The sequence below is a fragment of the Oryza brachyantha genome, chromosome 3 (assembly GCF_000231095.2).
Source record: "Oryza brachyantha chromosome 3, ObraRS2, whole genome shotgun sequence".
NCBI classification, from domain to species: Eukaryota; Viridiplantae; Streptophyta; class Magnoliopsida; order Poales; family Poaceae; genus Oryza; species Oryza brachyantha.
Genome location: NC_023165.2, coordinates 20,427,414 through 20,447,869, shown reverse-complemented (window position 1 = coordinate 20,447,869; position 20,456 = coordinate 20,427,414). Strand labels below are relative to the sequence as shown.

Sequence of the window (20,456 nt, the reverse complement as noted above, 5' to 3'; positions counted from 1 at the left end):
GATGATTTTCAGTTCACTGTATGAATTTAGGTATGATCAATAATAGATATACAGAGAGAAATAAAATGTTGTGAAAATTGGAAATGTCACTTAAGATCGAGATGTGTTTATATGTTGTTTGTATAAATGAGTGGTGCTAACTAAAGATAACTTAGCTAAACAAGATTGGAATGATGATACAAATTGTTTTGTTTTTTTTTACACAAAATGGAACCATTCCTTTTTTTTCTATATATTCACGTTTTCCTAAGTTTATTCGGAAGACTGTATGCGTCTTTTGGTTTAGCATGACATACATGTATTTCTCACATGTTTGGAGATTGGCTCATGGGTGTGGATTCTAAAATTGAAAATCAAATACTAGTAGGAGCTTCTGTAATTTGTTGTACTCCTTGGCTTAGTAGAAATGTTATTATTTTTTACAAAGCTTCAAACATAACTTATACGAAGGTATTGACGATGATAAGGTGTTTATGCAACCAGCATGAATAAGGTCATGCAGATATTTGCTAACCATGGATGAAGATTTAGCAATATAATTTTATCTTAATTGTAATATGTCTATCGGTACATAGTTTTCTCTTTCCATCTTACCAGATGTTCGCTAATCGCTACTCGTTGAACCTATCTTTCTTTTTTTCCAAAAAAGAAAAAAAGAAAAAAGCGATGCTGGACAGCCGATGGTCGCTGCGCTCCTGCTTGAAGCAAAAGGTACGTAGGGGCCTTAGTTTCGCAGCTGTCGCCGTTCCGCGGCCGGGAAAGGGAGTCTGTGCCGCTGTGCTGTGGTGGGTGAAGGAACTGAAATTTCTTGGAGAAATATTATTTTTTTTATGGAAAATCATAAAAATGTAGGTCGTCTTAGGAAATCGTAAAAATAGCATCATGTCGAACTTTCGGTGCTATCGAACGGTAGAAGTACGACAGGGCGCCTAGTCGAACTCCCAACGTTCGACTAGGCCCACCACCTGGATCAGCGATGCCTGTCGAACGGCGGAAGGACAATTGGCCACCCCTACCATCCCTATCGAACTCTAGAAGGCCGATTGGGCCCTCCAACCAGCCTGTCGGACTACCTGTCAAACTCCCCCATTTCGACAGGGAGGCAGGGGGCCAGTCGCTCTTCCTCAGGATGATAGGCTGCCAGTCGAACCACCATAGTTCGACAGGTGCCTCGTCGAACTACTAATATTCGACTGCCTACTACTTTGACGATTTTCTACGACCGAACTCTATTTTTGCGATTTTTTATAAAAAAATAATATTTTTTTCAAAAAGTTCAAGGAGCTGGACATCTATTTCTCCCACCTCGCCTCGCGGTGGCCAAAGACGAGGGAGGGATTCGTCTAGCTTCGTGCTGCAGCCGACCCATCGAGTCCATTTTTTATTCAAAATATCAAACGATATATTTGCAAACGAAATAATTCGTAAACAAATCCTTGGTATGCATGTTTTTACCGATCTAAAAATGAACGCTAAAAAATAAATTACAATAAAAACTTTAAAATTAACTTCAAATTAAAAATTAAAAATTTAATTTTGGCATACAAGCATAAACAGAAATGAGATGGTGCAAATCGCCAAAAAGGTAAGAGCTAGCATAGGGCCAATTATAATGGTTTGGATTAAAACAAGAGTTTGTATCAGGTATAACACTGCTCATGGTAACTTCAAGTTCAAAACTGTTAAATTAAGATAAAATCTCTAAATTTGGGTTCGCAATGTGAGTATAATTTTTTCTACTAACTCCAAATTTTATAATCGTTAAATTATTTATTCATTGTAGTTGTGACGACTCTAAGTGCAGCACTACCTTCATAGTTTATTAGATTGATTTCAAGTTTTGGTAAAACTAGTAGATCCACCATGGACTGCAAATATTATACACATGCGGGTGCACTTTCGATGGGAATTTAGTGTGTTCAGCAGTTTTTTATATATTTGAACGCGTGTTAGGAGGTGTATTTGTAGGTAGGATTCCCACTGGAGACCAGTCCGGTTTTTTTTTAAAAAAAAAAACTGGACTTTCCTGGTCGACTCGACAACACAAACTGTTCAGTTTTTTATTAGTTTAAAACTGAAATTGAATTTAAATTTAAAATTTTTTACTAAATTTGACTGACTTTTACCAAAAGTTTATGTATTCATAAAAACTAGAAAAACCACTTGCTTATATTATTAGGTCGGTAACGGTTTTGGTTAACCCGGTCTCTGCTTGCAGGTGTGTTTATATGGTGTGCATGTGTGTTTGCGTGCATACGCCGATAGCATCTTCCGTGTAATAAAATAAATATAATTTTTTGTAGAACTATCAAAACATTAAAAATGTTAGACTTTACTCCCTCCCATAATTTTATTTGAAGTCTTTAACATTATGTTTAACCATTTATTTTATAATTCAGAAAAAAATATATAATTATTTATTTGTTAGTTGTTTTATCATTAAAGGTACATTAAGTATGGATTATAATATTTTTACATTTGCATAAAGTTTTTTAATAAGACAAATGATCGATCCTAAGCAAAAGTGGCGTTAAATAAAAAAAAGAAGATACATATAGTCCGTGTTATCACTAATTCTGTAACTATTAAGAAAATTGATTTTATCATTTTGAACCATAAAAGTAAAGTCACAAATGTACGTAATATCAATAACATACCTGGTCTCATTCTCGCCGGTCGCATGTGGCTAGCTCGGACCTCTGTGTTGCTGCTCATATAGTCCATCGTCTTTTCATTTATATTTGTGTTTATAGCATAATATTTGAGTTTGCAAACTGTTGGTTTTCGCTTTTCCTTTATCATATTTTATTTTTCATCTTTTTCTATATTTAAACATGTTTATAAAATTATTATCTATAAAATAATATGTAATCATTGATAAGTTGTTTTGCTTACACTTAATTTCATCGAAACGATGGCACCAGTCCCCTTATTTTTCCGTCTCGAGCAGTCATGCTGGCATTCAGGAGGAAGATTTCTGTCTGCTCCGTCTCAAGTTCTTGTTTTTCTTTTCTTAAGTTTTTGGTAGATACACGTATCTATCGGAAATTCGGAATGCATATCTATTTGGCATCGAACTGAAGACGGGTTCTCCCGGAGGTGGTGGCGGGCAGCGAGCCCATGCATTACGCATATACGTACAGTTGTCGTGCAAGCAAATTAAACGGAACCCATGATCCCATAATAATCTCATTTTTCGTTTTTCGTGTCCAACGTTTGATCATTCGTCTTATTTAAAAAAATTTTACGATTAATATTTTTATTATTATTAGATGATAAAATATAAATAGTACTTTATACGTGACTAACTTTTTAAGGTTTTTTATAATTTTTCAAATAAGACGAATGGTCAAACGTTGGACACGGAAAAATAAAAAATAAGGTTATTATAGAATAGAGGTAGGCAGCGTTCACAAATGACATTGCCCATTAGTCAAATAAGCGCACGTAAAACGAAGAAAACCATTAGCATATGATTAATTGAGTATTAGCTTTTACAATCTTGGGAAATGAATTAATCTGATTTTTTAAATAACTTTCGTATAAATTTTTTTAAAAAAAAATACACCGTTTAATAGCTTGGAAAGTGTGCGCACGAAAAAAAGAGGTAGAAGTGTCCCCCATTGGTCGGATTCGAACGCTGCCGTAGTATGTATGTGTATATAGATTCTTCTTCTGGACTCTGTTTCCTTTTTCGTCCCCTGTCAAAATCTCTGTTACGCCAGAGCAACGAAACAGTGAATTAGAGAAGCATCCGATCGAAATCGAATTGAATCCACTGTGAACAGAAGCAGCCACTTAGCTAGCGAATAAAAAAGATGGCGCTTTTCGACGCACGACGGGCGAGAAGAAACACAAGATCGCACGCCGCATTTGCTGCTGCATATATGCAGAGACAGATCGATCGAGCACCGACGAGGATTACGTGCAGAGAGAGAGAGAGAGAGAGAGAGAGGACGAAATTAAGCTGTCTCTCTCTGTTGCGATAGATTCGAGATCGAAAACGTAGGCAGGCAGGGCATGGGACATATGCTGATCGCTCGATTCGATGAGGGCGCGCGGCCGGGCATCGCTCGCATCTCCGCTCCGCTCCACTCCATCCAATGCCCCGTTTGGTGGGCATGCAGACAGACAAGTCAAATCCGGGGGCAGTACGTCCCATCGTCGTCGATCCATCGCTGGCAGCAGCGGCAGCTAAAAGCATCACGTACGTCGAACGTCTCGGTCGATCTCTCTTTCTGAGTACGCACGTCGCGAGATCGAGCTAGGGAAGGGACGACCGGCCGGAGAGCGAGCGATCGAGCGCGCGTCGTGGAATAAAGCTAGCAGCAGCTCCGATCTGATCCCCGCGCGGGACGGGAGCGAGCGAGAGGAGGAGGAAGAGGAGCGATCGACCGGATGGGGACCGTGGGGTGGGGGGGCCGGGGGCCGCGGTGCTGCCGGGGCGGGGCACCGCGCGCGCATCGGTTCCGCCTGTCTCTCTGCCCGACGCGCGCGCCATGAGCGAGCCCGCGGCCGCCACGCCAACGCACGCAACCGCGTATGCATGCTCTGCCGCGGGCTGCGGCGGCGGCGGCGGCGCAGTGCCATCGTCAGCTAGCTAGCCGCGGCGAATGTTCCACGCTCGCTGTTTCGCTCAAATTAACTACCGCTTCCGGCTTCACCGTCAAGACTTTATATATATATTTATAGGTATGCTAATAAATCGACGTATATATAAATAATATGTCTTAATTAAAAGATAATTAATCTAGATATAGCTAAAATGTCTTATATTATAAACGGAGGGAGTATAAGCGAAATGGTTTATTACCTTTATGAGTATATATGTGAGTTAGTTATCTAAAGCAAATGTTGAAAAAAAAACTACCACGAGAAAAAACCTAAAATCAACTCTAATTTTAAATTTTAAAAATTCAAAATTTATAATTTATCTTACAAGCATAGGCATAATCAAAAAGATATATATCGGTTAATTTGGCTTCTAGGCAGAGCTATGTCATCAACTTTCAGCACGCTTTTTAAACCGATAAACTATTCTTTTTGTAGAAATATCCAACAAAACTTCCTTATCACAAAATCATCAAATACTATTTTTATATTTAAAATACTACTTAATACTTAATTGGGTCATGTGCTATCCATATGTCACATTTTATGTGCTCGCAATCAACTGATCCTCAACTCCCGTTCAATCACTGCCTTACACATCGGAATTCAAGTGAATTATATGAAAGTCCGAACGGAAAAAAAAAAATTGGAGCTTGAATTGATTTCTCTGAATCCAAACAGACCCAAATTTCCCTATAAGCAAATAAAAACTTAAAAACTTTTTATTCCAAAACTGTGAACCGTGGCACCAACCAACCAAATTGGCCCCAAGTTCAGTGAAACACGAAAGAGACAAAAATCCTGAACATGATTGACGTTTAAAAGATCCTTGGTTTGGTTCACACCACGTTCTACCACTGAGAGAGTAGTGGACGGGGCATGAAGTGTCCTTATCACGTTTACCTCATCTTTTGTTCTTCTGACCGACCAACTAAGCCATCGCGGCACATTCCGTGCTGAGTGAATCTTATCTGAATGACTATGTGCACCGTCAAATTGCAAAGATCTGCCGGCAACTTGCAGCGCATGCAGACGCTGTTAAGAACCAATATGCTTAACAGTTATTAATCAGGTTCCCTTTCTGTTCTCAAAGATTGATGATGGAGTTGTAGAACTAGTCTAATCTCAATTATTTGATGTTCACTGTTCCAAAGATGAGCATTTAAAAATGTCTCATGCATGGTACACTTTGGGGAGTAGAAGAGAGTGTGTGAGAGATGTGAGAGGAAAGGACTAAAGTGTGTTGAAGGCAAAGTTGCCAACTTTTTTGTATGTTTTCCACTGAGAAAACAAGTGTGATGTGAAGTGATTAGAGTTGTTATTAGTTATTACTAGCTTCTATATAGGTGTAGTATATACTAACTATCAATGTCTGGGGAACCATGCATATAATATCATCAACAGATCACTTCACCAACCGTTGCAATTGTAGAGACTACTACGAGGCTACAGAGTCCTGCACCATCAGAGGACTACTGAATAATTTAGCGGCAATCAGTACACTCCATGACTACAATTTGTCTGCCTGAAACCCAACCAAAAGTACACCAAAGTAATAGCATTGCAACAACTAAGATGATTTGATTTTGTTTTTGTTAAGAGAGTTGCTTCGAGCTAAAGATATGATCTACTCATCTAGTGTGACACGCATGAACCATATTGTAAATCTCTTTATCCCCTTTGTTCTTTGACAAAAGCTTCTAGTTCTAGCTGTCAATCGATCTTAGTGGTGCATATATAAACTTTGGATCTGCCTTTGTTTTTTGACTGCTTTCATAGAAAGGAAACTAATTTAGGATTCATTTTAATACGCCAAGGCTAGAAAAGGAAAAAAGAAGCTCCACATGATCCATACTCCAAAGCATAGAACAGACACACTGAAAATGAATCAGGGAATATATAAATATAATATCTAATTTTCATGACACTATAATTTGTTGGCATTGAGGGGCCCATGGTTCAGTTGTTCAAGATGCAGAATTATATGCACTCTGTTCTTCTGCATGATGGACCATTGTCTGGTGTCTGTCCCTCTAATATTCTGTTGGGACACTGAAACAGAAGAACCAGCTCAGCTTCTGAATATATATACAAAATCTAATGATGTTCCTGAATAACCTTAAACATTTCTTAAAAGCAACCATGGACCTCACTGTTTTGCCGTTTTCAGTCAGATGAAGTGAATATCTGCTTGATAAACTTGCTGAAACCGGGCATTGACTGACTGGACATTGCTACTAGAATTCTAGTTAGTTCAGGCTCAGTATTGGGACCATTGCAGCTATGCCTAGACAGCAGAGGCACCTGAAGGAAGATTATCATGAGCTTATCTTCATTTAATTACTACTACTGCTGATGAAAGTCAAGAGTTAATCTGAATGCACAGGGTGATGAGGTGAGAAAAAAGATGCCCTTGATTTCTGAACAGGAGTGCAGATCGACAGCCCTGAACCTGATGCCTAGAGCTGCATCGATCACTGTTCTCCCTGTTCCTCACCATCTCCATAGTCGATCATCGCCCAATTGTCTTAGCTCACAAGTCTCTCTTTCTCTGTCTCCAAAGAAAAGATACCGACAACCTTCACTGACACAGCTCATAAAGATAATGGATCAGGCACTGATCACACGGTAACTTGGGAATGCTAATCACTAAAAGCATGGATACAGTCATGTGTTCATGGTGATCAGCTGCAGGTAGGTCATAACTACAGTTAAATCACATGCATCCCCGTCTTCTCGCTCATGCTTATGCTTATAAACCAAAATTTGAATTTTTCAACTTTAAATTTAGAGCTGATTTTGGAGGTTTTTTTCATTACAGTTTCTTTTCCAGACTTAACTTTTAGATTGCTAAGAACACATATATAAAAGATTTATTCACAAACCATCTTTCATTTTGCAAATATGCAGTTAACCATCCAGTCTTGCTAGTTGCCATCTGGATCCTAGACGAGGCGACCATTGCAGCGCAGGAGTGGCAGCAGCTTAAGACTAGCATCCTGTAGAAGTGTTAAACTAATCCGCCATGCATACGGTGCTAATCAATGGAATAATTAGCTTCCATCTAACGACAAGAAAAGCTGGAGATCGATGAGGGAGGGACAGACAGGGTCGCCAATATTCGCGCTACTTCGGTAGGGAGACAAGCCATGCAGGGGAGGGGGTGATGCCCCCCTGTTGTATGATGGATCACCTAAGAGCCCTACAGGGATGCAGCAGGCATCACCATTATCTAAGTGTGGAATCTTGTGAATCTTAGGCCAGATTGTCTTGGCATTTATAAATTAATTACAAGTGTTCATCATTAGGGGGAGGCTGTTTATTAGTAGCTGGGTGTTTATTAAGAGGGTGAGTGGCCAACTGGTGACATGGGCACATGGCTGGCTCAAGGATGGCAATGCCTGCATGGCTTTGGTGATTGCTTTTTCTTTTGAGACAATTGCAAATTTACCACTGGTTTAAAATATTATTACAAAACTGTTAGTAGAAAATTACAAAAATACCATAAAAAATGTCATTCGAGTAGCATCCTTGTAATTTAAAAAAAATCAGTGTCAAATTTGCAAATGCCCCCCCTTTTTTAAATGTGACAATATGGACTGAAGAAGTGAACAAAATACGTGCCATTGGACCCGGTTCTTTAGCGGGTGTTTGGAGTGATATTTCACCGGTTTTTTGTGAGTACGTTTTTCAAACCGATAAACAGTACGATACGTAAAAAAATCCTAACCAAATGACCAATCTCAATTAAAGGACGGGGTTGTGTAAACGCCCATCAAACAATGTACTATCTGAAAATGAATATACTTGTCAGTTCTGGCGGCAAAGCAATATTAGAAAAAAAACGAATTGCGATGTTGCTTTTATCTAGATTCGTATGTGAGCCAAAAAATAATGCACGGGAAAAACCATAAGAATTCAGACGACGAGATGAAAACTTGAGACATGATCTCTTTAAGATTTTGCTTTCTAGCAGGGATCCAACACACCAAAACTCCTGCGAATTTTGCTTTCTAGCAGGACCTGATTGTAACTACTAGAGCAACTACGGAGTAGAATAGAAGTAGAAAGGATTAGGCAGTTCCTGCTATAAGTTACTAAATTAAGCATTGGTCCATGACTTTGGTCTTCAATTATATTGCTGCCAACGCGTACCAAACAATCAACAACGATGAACACTGGATTTTCTATTAAAAAAACATTGGATTCACTGGATCATGGATAAATACCTAGTACCTCATGTTTTCTATTGTATATGGTCGTGTCATGCGGCTTGATAACAAGCCATGTTTTCATCTGAAATACAGGACAAGACATTGCTAGCAATACTGAATAAAGCTAGCAGGCATAAAGCTAAAATTACAAGTCCAACGATTACATATGACAAGTTGAAGTTTCACCAGAATTGCTGTACATCATAATCCACGGTAGCGAACCCTTTTTGCTCCTTACCAGCTCGGTACAAATTCCTATCACTGGTAGCTGCGTTGTACCAGAAAAAGGAAAGAGCATGAATACATTAGATGAGTAAGGATGATAGTACCTGCCAACAAAATTTGTGATTTCTCAATTACAAGATGAATAAGCATGCTCTAAATTGATAATGTATCTCCATAAGTTGATTGTATTGTTTTCAGTGATGGTGGTTGCAACAGCTTACAATCTACAAAAATCAGAAAGGACATTGTGGACTTTGCAACAGATCCTTTAAAAGTCTAAAGATGTGTTACAGATATTCTTGTAAACAGAGGATCAAAATGCCAAACAATACCCCTTCGTAAAGTTCTGGAAGTTTGTACATGCCATTTGCCCCATACTAATTCAACACACATATCGTAACTCCACTGTGGAGATTGTTTTCAGTCAACAGAAATTCATAGAATGAAGAATATTCTCAATTTTCTGGAAACAACGTTTACTACACTAATCACTCTATGTAACAGTATAGAGTACAGACAGGGAGCTGCATGAAATAAAGTACATTCTGATTCTAATATTTGATTAGGGTATAATAAGCCACAACTGACTGATTAGAAACCATCACATGAACTCAGATTCTGGTCTGTTCACACAAATTTATGGCATTGTAGAAGTAATCTACATTGTTGCATGCAGTTTCCTAGGTGGAGGACTGGACAGAAACTTGGACAGACAAATGCCTGAAAACAAGTATAGTGGCAAGACATAAAAAGTTATACTGAAACAACAAAAGACATCAAAACCTAAAAGATAGATAGGTTTGTTCCAACTGACTAGTGAGTATGTCCTTATGTGAATAATTGGTCTGCTAAAACTGTTGACAGATCAGAAACCTACCCCAGCACCCAGGACGTTAATTCAGATCAACAACACAATCAACTGCCAATGCGAAATGATCTACCATGCACAGTAAATACAATAAAATTAGTTTAAGTTTTACATAATCTTCCTATTATCAACATTGAGGAAATCAAGTTTATCACAACACAAAATCATATAAAATCAACATCACAACTAGGGGAATATAAATATTTATAGGATCCAAAATCAACATAACCTTACTTGCAAGGTCAAAAGATTCAATAAAAATGGGAATGTTTATAGCTATTCACTTATGCAAGATAACTTAACTAGCAACAAACTGTCTAAAAATCCAATAAAAATACAAAATACACAAGTTATGTGCCCATCACTATACATGGTTAGCAAGTCAGTCAGGACGTATAGTTCGATAAAAATATATATAAATGATAAAAGGTCAAGCATATACCTTTGGGAAGTGGTATTGCCCAGCAAGAATTTCAAAGTTACCCTTAGACAGCATTCAACATGGAGTCAACTTACAAGAGCTAATCAGAAACAAACTTGTCATGTCTTGCATGGAAGCTAATAAAACCCATTGCTCATTTCATTGATTTTTGCGCTTTTGTACTGTCATAGATCAACAAGGGAAACAAGGACAAAAAAGTTAAATGAAGCATAAGTCAACAGAAGCAGTACATTACTGAACAAATATCAACTTACTTTTCTTGTGAGTTCAAAGAAAAAACTTACTTTTCTTGTGGTTATGCCCACTTGCCAAATCTTCCACTCCCTCATGCTTCCTCTTCTGAAATAACTCATCAAAATTCAGAGCATGAGATGACTGTGAATCAGGTAAGCTGATTTTTAAATCAAACAAGTTGGATAGGACAACCTTTTCATGATGTTTTTTGGAGCGATCACCTCCTGAATCATGATGCACACTCTTATCCTTCTTCTTTTCTTTTTCCTTTTCCTTTTCTTTTTCTTTATCTTTACTCCGATCTTTATGGCGATGTTTGTGCTTCTTCTGATCCTTGTACTTGTCCTTGTCTTTATCCTTGTGCCTTTTGTGCTTCTTTACTTTGTCTTTGGACTTGATCTTTGATTTTCCCGATATAGTTGGTGTACCTTTTTCAGCCTGGTGAATGCAAAAGAGTTGCGATGAGAAGAAAAGGGTAATTGCAGGAAATGAAATATAGGTTCTTAAAAGAGATATCTTACAGAAGGCAAATCTATTGGTGCTGTCTCTCGCAGCTGAAATGCTTGTCCAAGAGTTTCCATGTCAAAGGGTTGAATGTAAGAAGTTTTCTCCCTTAAGTATGCATCCTGAAAGAGTTGATCGAGCTCCATTCCTTCCCCTTTACGAATTTCTGTGTCGCCCACAACATTGTGAAGATAATTTGTGTCGGAAATTGCCAGCGGCAAAGGTTTCTTGCAAAAGAAACTATGATGGTTCAGTAGCTTGTAACGGCTAATTAAGTCGACGGCACCAGTGAGCTCACGTGGACCTGAAATACCAAAAGCAACCACAGGGGGTGAAGAGACAACACTTGCTTTAGGCAACAGAGTTACAACGGTTCAGATATATAGTGTGAAAATGATAAAAGCATGAGAACCTCTCAAGAAGTTCAACCCAGAAGCAAAGATGAATATTTCATAAGTGGCAAGGTTACTCAAACAGTAAAGTTTTGCATGCAAAACAGTAATATCATTAGATGGCTAGAATGGCAGCCTTCATACTGTGACAGTTCAAAGGATGTCCCACATGAAGTGGCTTTAGTTGTTGCAAAGGCATCACTCACACATTGTAGTTAAGATCTGCACTAAATATTACCAGGGCCACAAAATAAAGCAATAAAAGATGACCAGGTCTGAATTCAACAGTTCACCAAAGTATCAGATGTTCCTGCCTAGATCATTTTCTTATGGTTAGATGATTTAGATGTGGTGCAAGGTATACTCCATACAAGCACAGTGAATAGAAATAGCAGGAAACCCACTGCCCACTCCCCAAAAGAAAAAAAACCACTAAGTACCATCACCTGAAATTTGCTAAATGTGTATACTTACATAGAAGGAAAGTAAGTCAAACTTGTGGATAAAAACTTGTCATAAAAGGTAATAACTTATTTACAGTTCAAAATCACCATAAGGCATATGTCTCTTTCATTCATTCACTTATATATTTATCCGATTTATCTAAACAACACTAAATCTCATTTGAAATCTGCCCAGCATGATAGACCCAAAGACAGTCTACATTTTTTTCCCTTTGCTAGTAAGTATTAAAAGAAGATGAATTAAAATTGATAAATAGAACTCCACAATATATGGATATCCACAAACTACCTTACTCCTATGCACTTAACATGCACAAAGATTTGTGCAATGTTATATAAATAATCAGTATGAGATGTTGGCTACAATTTTGAAAGTCTGTTCCATTTCTCAAGGCACAATGGATGCATATCCATATAAATATGGAGATACACTCCTGTTAAAAAAAGCAACTATATAAAGCTGACCTTTGCCAAAATTGCCATCAGAACCCATCCGATTAAACCCTGACATTCGTAATGTGCATGTCCACGGTCCACCTAAGAATTGGCTTGACAAAAGCATACGATGAGCAACCCAGTAAACAGAAGTAAAGCTAATTACTACATTCAAGATAATGTACTGAGGATGGAAATAACTAACCTAACACTGAATAGAAAGTGCATTTACTGACCAAAGAAATTTTTAGTATGGTGTTGATTTTCTTTCCATAGAATATATTTCTACATCTAGTTATTGTTTTATTACATGTTATAAGAGACATTGTTCATGATGTAGATCTCTCATACAAATACACCATCCTTCACAATGAAGTCACAACTAGGGTGTGACCAGTAAAATTTGATCCAGATAATGGCCAAACTATATCCATTTCCATTAGTTAGTGAGATTCGAACATGAATAGGATATATGTTGAATATAAATCAGATAAGAAACGAATTATCTCCAATATAATCCATTTCAGTCAGATTAAAATATCACCATAATCATATTTCAAGTTTCAACTATAGAATAATAAGCATAAATACATGCCCTAGATACAACATGTCAATATACAACCATAGTATGAAGAGATAATAGCTAGCACTACATTTGAGATATTTTGCCAATTGCTAATGGATTCACGGTAAGACATTTTTCCGGAATTAGAATTCAGATGCAGATTTATATGGATAGAAGTTCATTTCAACGCTGAATTCAAAAGCATTTATGTTTCCAGCATGATTAGGCAGCGTCCCAAAAATGAATTTGGACTGAAAAGATCAGCGACATGGGGGGCTCCCTTAAGGTTATTAGGGCAAATTAAGCCGGATCCAGAAGAGAACGTATCTAGGGTTTATGATGCAAATTTCCAGAAGAGAAAAAAAAAAGAAAAGAGGACGTGACTGCGTAACGGATGGGTGGATGGATGCTCACCGGTGAGGATGCAGGACGACAGCGCCCGTACTCACCGGAGATCGGCGCAGGCGGCGGGCGAAGGCGGGAGGAGACGAGACGGGAGACGAAACAGGAGACGAAACAGGAGGAGAAATCTGCTACTATAGCGCCACTCCCGAAAGCCGGGAGGAGCCCGTCCGGGGCCGCCGCAAGGGAGAGCGCGGAGCTCGCCGGCCGGGCCGGCCGCCACCGCGCGGCGAGGCGATGCGGCGCCTCACTGCCGCGTACGGGAGAGAGAGAAAGAGAGAGGACTGAGAAAAGAAGCGATAGCAGGAGGAAGACGAGATTGATCCGGTAACGTTGAATATACTATAGAAAACTCTAGGTGCATTTTGGTCTTTTCAGGCGACGGGAAAGATTAAAGTACTTATGGAAAAAGATGAATTTTTTTAGAAATATTATTCTTTTTATGGAAAATCACAAAAAATAGATACCATTGCAGGAAAATCACAAAAATAGACTCCTGTCGAACTTCCATAGGTCGATAGGGTTTATATCGAATGGCCGGAATTCACTGGGTTCCCGATCGAACGGCTGCGACATCGACAGGGCCTGTCGAACTTCACTAGTTTGACAGGGCTCCTGTTGTCCTTTCAACCTTCAACAGGTGCATGCACCAGCATTTCTCATGTTAATTTGTGCTCTCTTTTTTTTTGCGTTTCTTATGTATACAGGCGGCTAAGGACGTTGTGCAGTGGAGTACGTAATTAAATTGTGGAACATCTTGATCATTACGTCTTAAATTTGACACTGTTGATGATGGCCAGTTGCCATCAAACAGCACAAGTTCGATTGCACAAGATATGTCGAACAGCCACAAGTCGATACGGTGGCATGTCGAACATCCCCAGTTCGACAGGGTGCATGGTGGCAGGTGGTGGGCCTAGTTGCCCCTCCGCCGTTCTATAGGGTACCCTGTCAAATAGCACAACATCGACAGAAGCCTATCGAGCTTCCTCCGTTCGACAGGGTTCTATTTTTACGATTTTCGTGCGACGGCCTCCGATTTTGCGATTTTCAAAAAAGAATAATATTTCTCGGAAAAATTCGAAAAGGATAATCGTATTCCTTCATACCAAAATAAAAATAAGTTTATTTTCAGTTTTGATGGAATGTTTGATTTCTTCGCCTTATTTAAAAAACATTTATGACTAATATTTTTTGTTGTTATTAGATATATGAATAGTATTTTACGCGTGACTAATTTTTTAAGAGTTAATTTGATGCATGCCATTGCAATTATGTATATTCAAATAAATATCATTACAATTCGTCTATTTATAACCGTGCCACTCAAATTTTATAAAATTGAAACAATGTCATCGCCGTCACGTTTTTCATCTCTTCCCTATCTGCATGTGGGACCCATTTATCATATTCATCTTCTTCCTTCCCTCCCTCTTCTTTTCACCTTGGCCAAATTACCCAGTCGTCATAGCCTCCTCCGGCGCCGATGCACCACTCCCGTCGCTTGACCAGGTCGCTCCCACTGTCGATAATGAGGACAAACAGAGCCACCTTTATTTTCCCTCGATTCAGCACTAGCTAGTAATCTCTAGCTCGCTTCAAAGTGAAAGAATTCCCAACCTTAAAGAACGAAATCTCTGGAGTGATCTGGTTATCTTTTTCAATCACGGGCAAGTTCGTGTCCTCATAACTCAATCTGGGATGCCCATGCTGCCATGCAGAGCCGCACGAAGTACTGCCTCATGCCAGTATACGCCCCCGACGAGAGCGACATCATGAAAGCTGACGCCGCAGCCACCCTGGCCGCCGCCGACGAGGTCTCCTCCGCACGTCTCCGCTGTCGTCCCGCCGCCAGCCTGACAGAGATGTATGTGTGGCAGTGTCGGTCGTCCCTCGTCGGCTCGACCAGCGATGTGGCCGAGGCGGCCGGAGCATGCAGCTGCAGCGCGCATAGATCCGGTGGTGGTGCTCGTGGCTCGTGCAGCTGTAGCAAGTGAGGGTTGTTGGGTGGGTCGAGGATCTCGCGCGCATGGCATAAATTTCGCAAGGCTTTTTCCATCGTCTCCATTTGCATTGGTGCCAGAGGAGGCTGCGACGAGCTCGATGCCAACTCGGTACTCCGGTCAGGGTGAAAGGTGGAAGGAAGGAGATGAATCTGACGGGTGGGTTCCACGTATAAACGGGAAGAGGACGAAAAATATGATGGCGATGGCATGGTTTTAATTTTGTAAAATTTAAGTAGCATAGTTACAAATAGACGAATTGTAATAGTATTTATCTAAATACGCATAGTTGCAATGGCATAGATTAAATTAACCCAATTTTTAAAGTTTTTTTATAAATTTTCAAATCAGGCGGATGGTCAAAAATTGGACACAGAAATAAAAAAATAAAGTATTTTGGAACGGAGATAATAGATTACTAAAAAGATTTATATATTAATGTTTCTATTATTGTTTGAAAGTTATATCTCATAAATTGTGTCGCATATATGCCATTGTCGTATTTTTTTCAACAAGCAAATGTTCACCAACGTTGCTATATTTAAAAGTAAAGCTCAGTATGGACTTTTGTTCAATCCACGGTCAGTAACAAAACTCTATTTCATAAAGTACGTATAAGGACAGGATCAAGTATGGTTTCTTTATTAATATAACAAAATACTTTTATAACACTACTTTTATTTTATCCATCCACATGCAACAAAATTTTCTTTAATAAATAGTAAGAGTCGATGTTAAGCCATTGTCGTAAATAACTTTATACGTGTCCTTGGATGGTTATAAACACGGTTAACCTTACTTAGCAGAAACGAGTTTTCTCTTCACATAAATAATCATTCAGATGGCATGAACATACTAAATTTAGTTCAACTTAATTAACCCTGTAGATGGAAATCCGAACAGAGACCGATTACTTTCATTAAATGAAAATACTCGCATCCTGATCATGCATGCAGCTGCAGTTTAATTATCGATCGATGTTTAATAAATGATGGTCGTTCGATCAGGAACGAAAGAAATTGTTGCGGAAAGTGACGTACGACGGTAGTGTATCGGATTCGTATTTGATCGGTCCAAAGATATTTTTTTATTAAATAAACATTTTTAGCTAGTAATTTTATTACTAACCATCAGACAATTTTTTTCAAAACCGAACATTTTAGCCACGCTAGTGTAAGTGGCGTGGCAAGACAATACTGCACGCAGCTTGGTCGGCGTGCATGGCATGGCAAGACTGCCACGCCAACGTGGACAATGTGGCGTGGCAAAAAAGGTTTATACGATGGAAATATTTTTTCGGAGGTTTAGTGACAAAATTATTTATTAAAATGGTTTAAAAATTAAAAAAAATTCTGGTCCAAATCGGATGTAGCTACGATGGATGACTATGTCCGTTTCAAAATATAAACATTTTTAAACTGTTTAGGATAGACTGAGAAGATGTCAAAAGATTTTTTTAAAGTCACTTTAGTGGTTAACTTTTAAATTTTGAATTAATTAGATTTCCTTTATAAGCATCTGATTAACTCTGTATCACTAGAATAATTGAAATCGTGGAAATCAATGTTCAAAATGTTTATATTGTGATACAAAAGTTGAATCTTATGAATGATTATATTTGAAACGCAGGCAATCATTCTCCACATACCACTTCATGCAAAAACTTTCGCAAATCAAATAGTTTCTTTTCTATATGAGAATGTACAATAGTCAATCTTCAATTGTACGTACCGTTTCTTTTCTCTATGGACATGTGTAATTCATCATTAATTATATAGACATGTTGTAATACATTTATATATTACTGGGTTAACTAAAGATTGTCATAATGATAAAGAAGCAAGTTCATTATGATTATAATGGTATTTGTCCAGCTACATGTTAGAAGTGATACTGTGACCAACTGCTAGTAGTGGTATAATTGTAAATTTCCAAACGTTGAGTACTCGAGACACGGCGATTTTCTCCAATCTTTTTTCTACACACAAATATGTTTCTCGTCTAATTATTTGTTATTGATTAATCTATTTTACTTATATACTAATTTTAAACTACTACTAATTTCTCATAAGTAAAATCAACCATTTTAGATGTAGTTATCACACCGAAAAAATTGGAAATTACAGTATAAATATATAGAATATAAATTGTAAGATATATATATATATAATATAAGTTTTGATGATCATTTTAAATTTTACAGGTATTATTAATTGTGTCGCATAACTTGGGAATGGTAGTCCTAAGATTTCCCAAAATCCCACCCCGATCTGCGTTGAGCGAATTTACTTAATAAGAAATTTCATCATATAAAGTGTACATGGAATTTTTAATTAGTAATTTCTTAATACAAGCTATTGTCCTAATTCCTATATGGGTGATGAATACACATTACCCTTACACAGAAGTTATAAATGGCTATGAACAGGAGTAGACCGGATCTAGAATATATGAAATAGACTAAAACTTGGATAATATGGGACTTGTATCCTAGGCAAGACATAAAGTCTCAATCAAACAATACTAAGTTAAGAAAACCAAAGCCGTATTTGGTTAGGTTTTGTACCTGGTAACCCAATCCCTCTCGGCATGTAAGGGGACAAAGAGGATCCTCAAGGGCAAGAAACTTACAATGATATTTAACACCCTACCAATACACATGGCTAAACATTATCTAGCAGGAAGATAGTATTACTTCGTATTCGAAGGCCCGAACTGAGATGATCTCATGTCTCTTGTGCAATATCATAGTTTTGATCTCACGTGCTACCCTCTTTATTACTGTCGGAACAAAACATCGACACTTCCATATGCATAATATTGTTTTAGATGTGTTAAATTCACTTGACATTTAGATAAAATTAGGTTACATGAAACCCATAGACCATAAAACTTGATATTTAGTACTTGTGTTTTTATGCAACTTTGATCATAAAAACATGTGGTTTTCCAAAATTTACCCTAAATAAAATGACTTTAAGTATAGCTTGCCCGGACCAAGTTTTGTATATAACTGGACTAGTATAAATAAATAATTTATTTCAATCATTTGTTTATGTAATTCTTAGCAAGAGGTTCGTTAGGTGAACATGCTAAGAGAAGAAACAAAGAGAAGGTTAGCCTCCAACTACACACATAAATAAAATTGTTCACAACTATTATATGTTATACTCTCATTTATCAATAATTTATTAACATTATTGAATTTTTTATAATTTTTAACACAAACTTATCCTTACCACCATGCAATGTGAAACTGAAGAATTGCCACTATATTCGTGTTTTTCTTGTTATCTCATCCTTTGTTATACTTGCTCGAGCCACTAAGGTCGTGTTCTTTTGTGGGTGGTAAGTTGACTTACCCTGATACGGAAAACATAATAATATGTTAGTACATAATTAATTAATTATTAATTATTAAAAATATAAAATAGATTAATATGATTTTTTAAACAACTTTCCTATAGAAAATTTTTGCAAAATATACACTGTTTAATAGTTCGGGAAGCGTACGCGTGAAAAATGAGAAAATTAAGTTACCTTACCATTCCAGCCGAACGCAGCCTAAGTATAGCATGTAAACACTAGATCATGGGCCATAGTATAAAATGTCAGCCCTCGGTTTTGATAACCAGAAACCTTACATATACTCATTACAAGATCTCTAAATCAGTAGTTTGGAACATACATGACATAAGCCAGTGCATTACCATTGGGCTTAAATAAGCCTTCTAGTACAGAAAGATACATATGGGGTGATTCCTAAGGGAGCCCAAATAGGTTACAAATGATAAAAAAGATAGATAAGGCCATGAAAGCACAAATTATGATCGTCACACATTGAAACAACCCTAGAATATTAAATCATAAATCTAAAATTTTACACCTAATTGTAAGAAAAACAATTAAAGTTTTAGCAACCCAATTTGGTTAGATTAAACACACAGCTTAGCCAGTGGCACAATTTAGAATTATTTTGGCACGCACCTACTAACCATCAAATTTTAGCGTATCTCAATGCAAATCATACATATTTAGAGTGTATATGCTAGTATAAGAAAAATATGTATACATACATAGGTTCATACTAGCTGAAATTGTTGTTAGACCCATACTTGTGATTTAATCACTAGCTCACGGATGTACCAATGCCATCTAACACATATTATCAGTTTTAGAGCTAATAATTGGGTAACATCATTCAGCTAATTAATCAGCTATTAACCTGTCTTACAATACTAGTCAGTCAAAGCAACAAAAATATATAATTCATGTGGTCACTACATCTCTACCACATGGTTAGAATGTTGAGGTCAAGAGGGTCAAGGCTTGTACAGTAGAAAAAAATAGATAATAATTCTTACCAAAAGATATTGTGATACATACCCATTAATACAGTAGGTTTAACAGGAAAAGGCACGGGTGTCATGCTCAACAACTCTAGTAAATCATACTTAAAGTTATTTTAGTAATAAATTAAATTATAATAAAATAGTTAATAATTATATAATTTTTTAAATAAGATGAAGGATTAAACATAGATAAAAAGTCATCGGTGTCAAAGAAAAAATCGAAAAGAATACGTACAAGCGGTATTGCAGTTGGGCGACTAGCTTGAAGAAGCCATGGCGGCCGGAGAGGATGCACCACACGAGAACAACCACCTCCTTCCCTCGTCATTCTGCCCTGGCGTAGAGTAGGAGGGGCTCCCCTCACAGCATGGGTGGTAGATTCATCCTGTCTGATGGTATTTAACTTTTTGTCACTCTTAAAAATGTTCACATAACATATTTGTCACCTACTGTCTATGACATGTGGATCCTTAAGTGTTTATGACATGTAGATCCAGTGATAAATATGTTAGCGTCATTTTTAAGAATGGTAAAAAGTTAATTATTCCCTGTGTCTACCGCCTCTTCTCTGCCGCTTCGTCACCGCAGATGCTGCTTACCCGCCACCGCAGATGCTGCTTAACCGCCACCGCGGCTGCAAGCAGTGTGCTCGGTATCTCAGCCCATGTTCTGAGTTTTGCACGAAGCAGATGTTTCTCCGCAGCAGCTGCGTTGTTAGTTGGCATTGAGGAAAAGAAAAATACTT

At 37.8% G+C, this 20,456-nt stretch overlaps 1 protein-coding gene across 3 annotated transcripts; it reads right to left on the bottom strand.

Annotated features, from left to right (window-relative positions):
- Positions 1-8,794: 8,794 nt before the first annotated feature.
- Positions 8,795-13,651, bottom strand: LOC102716025 (mediator of RNA polymerase II transcription subunit 19a-like). 3 transcript variants are annotated; one of them, XM_040522199.1, is made up of 7 exons: positions 13,369-13,651; positions 12,420-12,491; positions 11,116-11,402; positions 10,787-11,032; positions 10,645-10,699; positions 10,361-10,521; positions 8,795-9,154 (listed from the first exon to the last, which is right to left on the bottom strand). In XM_040522199.1, the coding sequence occupies exons 2-6, from the start codon at positions 12,463-12,465 to the stop codon at positions 10,499-10,501; spliced, it is 657 nt and encodes a 218-aa protein (XP_040378133.1). In that variant the 5' UTR covers positions 12,466-12,491; positions 13,369-13,651; the 3' UTR covers positions 8,795-9,154; positions 10,361-10,498. The 3 variants fall into 3 exon arrangements, with proteins under 3 accessions (XP_040378133.1, XP_040378132.1, XP_040378134.1); XM_040522198.1 differs by having other exon boundaries at positions 8,795-9,093; XM_040522200.1 differs by lacking the exon at positions 8,795-9,154 and adding an exon at positions 9,161-9,770.
- Positions 13,652-20,456: the final 6,805 nt, after the last annotated feature.

What these genes read in the sequence shown, in the direction of transcription:
- LOC102716025 (XM_040522199.1), bottom strand. Translation starts at nt 12,465, where the DNA reads ATGTCAGGGTTTAATCGGATGGGTTCTGATGGCAATTTTGGCAAAG. An exon ending in CCAAAAAACATCATGAAAAG is followed by an intron (nt 10,700 to 10,786) that starts GTTGTCCTATCC and finishes GAGTTATTTCAG; the next exon opens with AAGAGGAAGCATGAGGGAGT. An exon ending in TGGGCATAACCACAAGAAAA is followed by an intron (nt 10,522 to 10,644) that starts GTAAGTTTTTTC and finishes GATCTATGACAG; the next exon opens with TACAAAAGCGCAAAAATCAA.